At 45.4% G+C, this 9159-nt stretch overlaps 1 protein-coding gene across 1 annotated transcript in view; it reads left to right on the forward strand.

The window, feature by feature from the left end:
- The window catches only part of HHAT (hedgehog acyltransferase), a 417968-nt gene that overhangs the window by 40950 nt on the left and 367859 nt on the right, over positions 1 to 9159 (forward strand). Inside the window, exon 3 of the mRNA XM_004700138.2 lies at positions 8119 to 8186. Coding sequence (XP_004700195.1) covers positions 8119 to 8186 — 68 coding nt within the window. The remainder of the gene's footprint in view (positions 1 to 8118; positions 8187 to 9159) is intronic.

Consider the following 9159-nt stretch of genomic DNA (forward strand, 5'->3'; position numbering starts at 1 on the left):
CATGATCTGAATTCTACCTTGCAAGTCGGGCTAGACCAGAGGATGTACACTGGTACAGATAGGAACTGGAAATCCAGGGAATCCAGGGCAGATGATCCCTTCAGGACCAGTGGTGTGAGTGGCGATACTGGGAGGGTAGAGGGAGAGTGGGTTGAAAAGAGGGAACCGATTACAGAATCTATATGTGACCTCCTCCCTGAGGGATGGACAGAAAGGTGGGTGAAGGAAGACGTCAGACAGGGCAAGATATGACAAAATAATAATTTATAAGTTATCAAGGGCTCATGAGGGAGGGGGGAGCAGGGAGGGAGGGGAAAAATGAGGACCTGATGCCGGGAGCTTAAGTGGAGAGCAAATGTTTTGAGAATGATGAGGGCAGTGAATCTACAAATGTGCTTTACACAATTGATGTACGTCTGGATTGTGATAACAGTCGTATGAGCCCCTACTTAAAAAAAAAAAAAAAGCTGTTACCAAGGGCTCAAGTAGAAAGAAAATGTTTTGAAAATGATACTGGCAACAAATGTACAAATGTGTTTGACACAAAGGATGTATGTATGGATTGTAATAAGAGCTGTACAAGCCCCCAATAAAATTATTTAAATACTTTGAAGAAAAAAAAGTCAGAAGACAACTGTGATAATTGTGCTAATGCACACTCAATCAAGCTTCCTAACTGAACGCCCCAGCTTTCTCCCTCAGAGTAGCTGATGGATTTGAACTGTTAACCTTGCAGTTAGCAGCCCAATGTGTAACAACTTCTGTACCAGGGCTCTTACGCTCCTTTATGCTCTTTTCGTAAAAAATTATCCGAGCCAAAGTGATTCTCAGACCACTCCCAAGGAACATGTCTTCTTCCTCAGTTCAGAGAACTGAAGCCAAAGCACCCTGCTCTGCCCTAATCTGTTTAATTGGTATAATGTCAACTGTGCTGTGACAGCCTTCTTGGCTCACTGCCTCACTTTCTAATTCAGGGGAAAGTGCTACTCTCTTGGGTTATAGAAGTAATTCATTGGGAAAATAGTTTCTTCGTTGAACTTTTTTAGGGGGAGTTTGTATCTGGAGCAAAAATAGAGTGCCCTCTTGTTATTGGTTAGTGTTGAGTTGACTTTGACCTAATGTTAGACCTTATGTTCTACCTTGTGTGGAACAGAACAAAAGGTTGCCTGGCCCTGTGCTATTTTCATTATTGCTGGTATTGTGTCAGTCCATCTCATTGAGAAATTTTCCCATTTCCTCTTTCGTTTACTATGAAACTGCTTAAGTTGTATCTGTAATGTCTACATAATAGTTTTGCGATTTCATTCATGGGAAGTTTGTTTGGCATGGAGTCACTTTGGGAGTAGATTCATTGTAAACTTGTTCATCTTTTTCATGGTGGTTGCTACACTAAGATTTTCTACTGCTCAAGTCTGTTTTTGTAATGTAATATATATTTTGTAATGTATATTTAAAATATCAGCCTGCTGATATTTTAAAATATGTGAACACGCATTTGAATATCATCGTCTTCTAATGATTCGAAGCTCCTGTGTGTCTAGTTTCCCCTGTTTTAGATCCATCAGAGCTTTGTGTATGCTAGTAGGCTTGTTCTTCATTTCAAAGAGCAAACTCTTGAATTGATTTATAAATTCTACCATTAAAATTTTTCTTATTACTTTCTAATGTTCTGTTACTAATCTGATAGATTACTTCCCAATGAGCAGCCGTTACCCTGGGCCCTTTTGCTTTATAGGAGATAGCACACTTTCTTTTGTACAGTAAACAGCTTCCTGAGGAGTTGCATATTAATGACAGTTTTATTAATGGCCTTGTGCTTCCCATTGATTTGCATTTTCATTTCACAGGTGCCTTATTTTCAATTCTTTGATCTTCAGTGATCAGCAGCTAATGTTTCTCTAAATAAACTCGAGGATCCCAGGGAGCCCTGATATTAAAGACAGGCTTTTATCCTGAAAAGTATTTATTTGAATTGCCACCCCCAATTTCTTTGTTTTTATGTACGAGGTGTTCTTACATGATTATAATTAATAGCAATTTATAGATGAATTCTGCCTTTTTCATTGCTCATGCAATTTGGTAACCTCTCATTCAGGTTGTCAGGAACCCTAGTGACAAAGGGGATATATGTTGGGCTGCTAACTGAGAGGTCAGCCATTTGATCAGAAACCATTAGACCAGCGGTTCTCAACCCACAGGTTGAGACCCCCTTTGGGGGTCGAACTACCTTTCATAGGGGTCATCTGATTCATAACAGTAGCAAAATTACAGTTATGAAATAGGAACGAAAATAATTTTATGGTTGGGGGGGTGTCACCACAACGTGAGGGACTGTATTAAAGGGTCGTGGCATTAGGAAGGGTGAGAACCGCTGCCCTAGAAGCTCCTCAGGAGAAAGACAAGGTTTTCCACTTTGTAGAGTTTGTACAGTGTCAGACACCACGTTACTGTTGGACCTGCCTGGTCGGGTTGCTGTGCGTCAGGATGGACTCACTGGCGGTGTGTTTGGTCCTCGTGGATCAGCCTTCTTTATCAGAATGTGATTTTGTTTTCTACTTCTATGGTTGGAGGAATGTACTTACAAGATGGTTGGCAACTCTGCAGAGTCGTATCAAAGGTGAAGAGACAGAGACCCCCTCATTGAACAGATGCCCTTGATCTTGGGGTAAGGTGAGCTTGCTGACTGAGAGAGGACCACCTGGAGCCCTTCAGTGAACACAGCCTTTGTAAATGGACCCAATACAGAGTCCTTGGACTTGACAACCTCTTTTATGGCCAGTAATAGTGGTGGGGGTTGTTACACAGCTGAGGCTCTGGATGGCTGTACTTCACATTATCTTTAACTCTTGTTTCCCTTGTCACTGAATGCCAAGGACATAGAACACAGTTTCAGAAGTCTTTGACACTTGAATTGCCACCCACCTACTGCAAGTCTCTTAGCCCATGCTTCCTCTTAGGCTTGTGCTGGAATTTGTTTCTACTTGCTGACACTGGTCCCCAGGTGATGGGGAGGATTGGCTTCCAATCTGTTTTAACATTTTTAATAAAACTTTCACAATGACTGGGGACAGGGCCTAGGCTAGGGACACATTGTGGTAGACCCCAGAGGCCCCCCCCCACCTTCTGTGCCCACAGCCAGTGTTCTAGTTTGCCCCCCACATCCCCCACCCCTGGCCCTATCAACATGCAAGAAGCTTCCTATTTGAGTTTCCAGTCCTGCTGGGACTCCTGCTACCTCTGTCAGGTACTCTGAGGATTCCCATGCAAATTGTACTCCTGGTGGTGCCTTTGTCACTCCCAGAATTCCCTAGGTGAGTAGCAACCCTATTAGGGAGTTTGGGAGGCTATTTATGCCATTTATCATTTTTGCATCCTATTTACATATCTGATTTGCTTTTGTTTGGGTTACGGCTGAGCCATGTTTTCGTTCTCTGAGGGTAGGAATTGTAGGAGGACATGAGAGACGAAGCCCCCTCTACACCTCTTCTATGTGAACAGTGTACAGATGGGTATTTCAGCGGTGTTTATCTTGGTATTCTCTTTCCATCGACAGTCCATCTTTCCTGCATCCTGTCTCTGCTCTCCTTGACTTCTACACTCAGCAGCACAGGCTCTGAGAGAAATAAAGAATCAGTAGGAGCTGATTAGAGTTTTTCTAATGCATAGAAACAGCAGGGCACTTTTTACCATGATTGGGTGTGCTAGTCCCTGACAGTAGCTGTTAGGAGATGTGTGTGTGTGTGTGTGTTTTCTGCCTCTTCTCAATTACTTCAGTCTTATTTTTCTCTACTCCCTCCTAGGATTAATTTTCCATACAAATGTTACCTGTGATAGTAAGCCATTTACTTAAAACCCCGTACCTTCCCCTTTTACCAAAGGGAAGGTTAGTTAGGGGTTTTAAGTAAATGGCTTACCATCACAGCTCATTGCTAGTGGATTAAAATGCAAATCCTTTCCCTGGGTTGGTAGGACAGGGCTTTGATGTGGTCCTTTGTTTCGGGATGGGGGTGAGGTGGGGGCTGGCATTGGGAACCCACCGCTGACATTCTGATGAGGGCTCATCAGCCCAGGGACTTCCTTCCTTTCTGTGCTCTCGGGCAGGTTAGTTGTGGGGCAGGCTGAATTGTGGGGCATGGCAGCCCTCCAAGAAAGACATGACTCTGCCCTGTGGCCATCGCAGGGGGTGTGGAGAGAACTCCCCAGGCACAGAGGGTGTCTCTCTGTTTGCAGCATGCTTTGGGCTTGGCTACATGTAAGTTATGATGAAAACTCCAGTGTTAGGAAAACAGACACAGAAGCAGAACAAACCAATTGTCATCCAGCAGACACTGCCTACTGGCGCCCCGAGAGTGGCACCGTAGAGCTGCCAGTGGTTGATTCGTTTTGAAATTGAAGGATGTGTCCAAAAGTATCGCCACAAAACCAAAGAAATCTTTATTGAAACCCCCAAAATGTGACCCTATTGTTTCTGGACATGTTTGCTATCCAGGCCTACACCCCTAACCCCCACCCCCCGAAGATGGTGGTTCCATTTCTCTAGCCCTTCCACCAGATGCTCTGCACCCTTCATTTAACACTCCGCCACAAAGGCCGTTCGGAGCTAGACTCCAGGGACTCAAGCCGTGTTCCCTTTCAATGTTCTTTGCGGTTCGGGAACAGGAAGTTTGTAGGGTGGACTAGATAAGGTTTCCCAAGGGAATTCTCTTAGGACAGCCCTGTTACCTTTGAAAAATGAGCAGGAGCATTGTCCTGATTAGGATAAAAATTTTCCTTGGTACAATTTTCATGGCCTTGGCCTCACCCAAGCAGTTTTGAGTTTTCATAAAACTTATTTCTAATAAGCCCCTGTGCATGTCCTGTGTCCTCCTTGATAGAGGAAAATCTGTCAGGATGACTTCTTTGGAATCCCGTCTGAGCTGACCTGTCTGCGGAGAATTTCACTGGCCCAGCCGATCCCTTCCAAGCCAGTGCTTTGATTGGGCTTTTTTTCTTGAAGGCACCCTACTGAGACCAAGACCAGTGCATTGCTGAGAGAACTTGTCTGCACCATCCGCTAACGGCAGAGGCCTTCTTAAGCACACACTGTCTGCATGTATGAACTGGGATTCTGGCAGCTTTACTCTTTGTCTTACCCTCATAGCTGGTGAGCCTTTTCCCCTAGGTGCTCTGGGTGGACGCAAACTTCTAACTCTTCAGTTAGTAGCCGAGTGGGATTGCCATGTGCATCACCAAGGGGACCCCAGGATGGTACAATCGGAGAAGCACTGAGGGCCTTAACTCTTCATGGGAAAACAGTCTGCTGCAGGCGCCGGCCCCGCTTCCCTGCTCTTAGATGAACTGAATTCTACAGCTGTGAAATCTCAGCGACCTGAAAACAGTGATATTCAAAGAGGCTCTGAAGGTGCTAAAATGGATTTTAGCTGTGGTCACTTAAAATGTATTTCAGACAGCATTTGTTTGGATCAAGAAATCTGACCAGTGTAACGGAAGACTTCTTTAAAACGTGAGGGAGATTTTGGGCTCAGCGCTATGCTGTCTAACACTGTAGGCATTAACCACAGGCAACTAAAGAGCACGTTAACTGTGGCTACTCCTATTTGGGATGTGTGGTAAGGACAACTTGTATAAACAAACAACAAACACAATTCATTTCCATCAAGTTAACTTCAACGTATGGTCACCTTACAGGACAGAGTAGAAGTGCTCTGTGGGGCTCCCGAGACTGTACATCTTTATGGGGACAGCCACATCTCCCAAGGAACAGCTAGTGGGTTAAAACCTCTGATCTTTGGTTCGCGGATCAATGCTTAGCCCATCGTGCCACCAGGGCTCAGTAACTTGTACATCATGTTTTAAAGAGTTTAACAAGGCGTGCAGAGTAACTAATTAATAATTGGTTAACATTCCTTACGTGTTGAAGTGCTTTGGGTCCACGGGGATCCAGAAAAGGAGCCCTGGTGGCACAGGGCGTTAGTTATGAGCTGCGCTGATACCTGCAGGGCAGCAGTTCAGACCTGCCAGCCGCTCTGCGGGAGCGGGGAGAGACTTTCTGCTCCCATAAAGAAGTACAGCCTTGGGTATCAAAGGGGCTCTTCTGCTGTGTCCGCCAAGGTCGCTGTCAATTGGAATCGACTTGGTGGCAGTGAGTTTGGCTTTGTTTCTCTGATTAAGCAAAATGTACTAAAATTCATTTTCTCTGTTTCTTTTCACTTTCCAAAGTGGGGCTGTCAGAAATCTTACACTATATTATGCAAGCCCTGGTGTGTTTCTGTTGAGCAGTGCTGGGCTGGGTTTCCTAACCCTCTTGTCCACAGAAAGTTCCCTTTTCCCACTAGAGGGAGATACTTTCCAGCTCCAGGAAGTCTGCTTCCTGTCCTGTACAGTTCACCACTCCGGAAGAGTGGGGTCGAGTGGGGGGGGCTAGGGCAAGCACTGCACTGCTCACTTTCTGAATGCTGCCTACTCCGGTGTCTCCAGACTCTAGTTTTTGTGGACGTGAAACCAAACCAGAAGAGGGACGAGGGCTTTCCCAGCCTCGCTGCCTTCGCACACCCAGAGGTTTCTGTTAGCTTCTTGGTGGCGTGGCAGCAGCTTGCCACGGGTTCCCTGTGTCCCTGAGGCGTGCCCGCGCATCTCTGCGCATCCGTCACGTGGCGTGTTTCCAGGTGTCACAGAAAGGGTCCGTGACCAAGTGTAGCCACACACCTTCCGCCTCATGCGCCCAGCAGCATGGTTGCCACGCCGTTATTGTTTGTCTGTTTGCCCTAGTGTTCTAGTGCGTTTCCCTCAGTGCACTGTAAGCCCCCGGAGGGGGAAAGTCAGGCCACTTTTGTCCTGTTTCGTCCTTCCTCCTTCCCACTGGGGGGCATCGTGGGTTATGTGTCGGGCTGTTGGCAAGTTAGCAGTTGGGAACCCCCAGCCGGCTGTAGGAGCAAGAAGAGGCTTTCTGATACAGATTTGTACTCTCGGAAACCCACAGGGTCGTTCTACTGTGTCCTGTGGGATTGCTACAGTGTCGCTGTCAATCAGAACTGACTCGACGGCAGTGAGGGTTTATGTGCCACTGTGCTTGCTTCTTGTACACCCAGAAAGAATTTGGTTCTATCATTGATTTTAAATCTGTTTATTTATAAGTATGTCTGTATATTACATGATTCCATTTTATGAGCTTGTTGGTACCCTGCATCGAGTCAGTCCCTGACTCACTCCATGCATAGTGAAACAATGTGCTAATACCATTTCCAGGATTGGTTCCAGATCAGACGGCTGTGGTCTGTATAATTTCCAGTGGCTGACTTTGAAAGTACATCACCTGGCCTTTCTTCTACTTGGTCGTTAGTCTAGTAAAAAACCCAAACAGAACAAACCCCACTGCCATCAAGTCAACTCCATGGTGGCCCTGTAAGAACAGGGTTGAACTGCCCAAATTGGTTTCCAAGACTATAACTCTTGATGAGAGTAGAACCCTTCATCTTTCTCCCTCAGAGCAGCTGGGGGTTTTGAACTGCAGACCTTGTGGTTCGCAGCCCAACACACAACCCATGACACCACCAGAGCTCCTTCATCTAAAAGTTCCACTGAAACAGCATCACAGCAACACACAAGTCTCTGCTGACAGATGAGAGGTGCCTGTGATGAGTTCTGTGCTGGGAGATGAACCTGGGCTCTTGCTTAGAAGCTAAGAGTTCTACCACTGTGGCACCACTGCCCCCTAGTCGTGTTAGCATTATATCATAGAGCATGTCTATGGTCACCACAATGTTTTGGCCTGATCTGTTAAAAGTTTTTAAACTGCCTCTTTACGCAAGAGTATCAGCACTAAGCCTCATATGCTTCCCTCTGCCGGAAGCCTTTCTGTCTTGACCCCCTTCTCCTTTTGTGACCCTTCTTACAAGCAGAAGAGGGCATTTCCATCATCGTTAGCATGTGTTTTCCAGGAACTCAGGTCACGGAACACTGGAGGGACAGGGCAAGGAGCGAGACATGTTTCCATGCCGGTTGCTGAGTTCACAGGCAGCTTTTCCACGGATATATTTCAGTTGCTCTTCGTGCCCCTGCTATCCAATCAACCCGGCCCTCTTTCCACTCGTATCTCATTGGCATTCTTTTTCTCGTCAGCACATGAAGAGGCCCTGGACCAAGAATATGAACTGGAGACGGATCCCTTATTTGGAGGACTGAAGAAGGTAGGCGGTGGATATATGATAAATCTTCTCAACTTCCCAATCAGATGTCAGCATTTTGTATCATTTTGTGTTGACCCCAGGGGATGAGTCAGTAACAAATGGAAGTTTATAGCACCTTTTCTGTTGTAATCTTATATGTTTGTACACTACGCCACCAGGACTCCTCAATTATCACAATAGGCTTTAACATGAAGTCACTTAAAAAAAAACACCCCAAAACCTGTTTTTACACTAATTGCATAGAGTACCAGGTGTAAGGTCAATCAGCTTTTGTGGTCTGGCTTGGAGATATATGACTTGTTTTTCAAGTTCTGAATACTTGATTTGCAAATAAACTTTCGGAAGACAGCGGATTTCCAAGTTCCAAGTTGAATCCTGCCTGTATGTGTCCACTCAGTAGTTGGTGAATCTTGCTTTGAAGTGTGACAGATTCACCTGAAGGCATGTTTTGATTTTGTAGGGTGGCTTATCTCTCTTTTCCTGCTCAGAACAGAAGCATGGTGGAAGAGCCATGTTTGGGGCTAGGAGAAAAATGGAATATTTTGTTGCTTGAATCAAATTATAAATGCTTCTTACTTAAATAAAGTGGGTTCTTGTCAGCAGTGTTCAGTGCAGCACTCTTTTTTTTCAATCATTTTAATAGGGGCTTATACAACTCTTATCACAATCCATACATGCATCAATTGTGTAAAGCACATTTGTACATTCATTGCCCTCATTCTCATTGCCAAATTCTCAAAACATTTGCTCTCCACCTAAGCCCCTGTCATCAGCTCCTCATTTTTTCCCCTCCCTCCCGGCTTCCCCCTCCCTCATGAACCCTTGATAATTTATTATTTTGTCATATCTTTCCCTGTCCGACGTCTTCCTTCACCCACTTTTCTGTTGTCTGTTCCCCAGGGAGGAGGTAACATGTAGATCCTTGTAATTGGTTCCCCCTTTCCAAACCACTATCCCTCCACCCTCCCAGTAT

This window comes from Echinops telfairi, unplaced genomic scaffold, assembly GCF_000313985.2.
Source record: "Echinops telfairi isolate 266 unplaced genomic scaffold, ASM31398v2 ScPeMD7_7424;HRSCAF=8462, whole genome shotgun sequence".
Classification (NCBI taxonomy): Eukaryota; Metazoa; Chordata; class Mammalia; order Afrosoricida; family Tenrecidae; genus Echinops; species Echinops telfairi.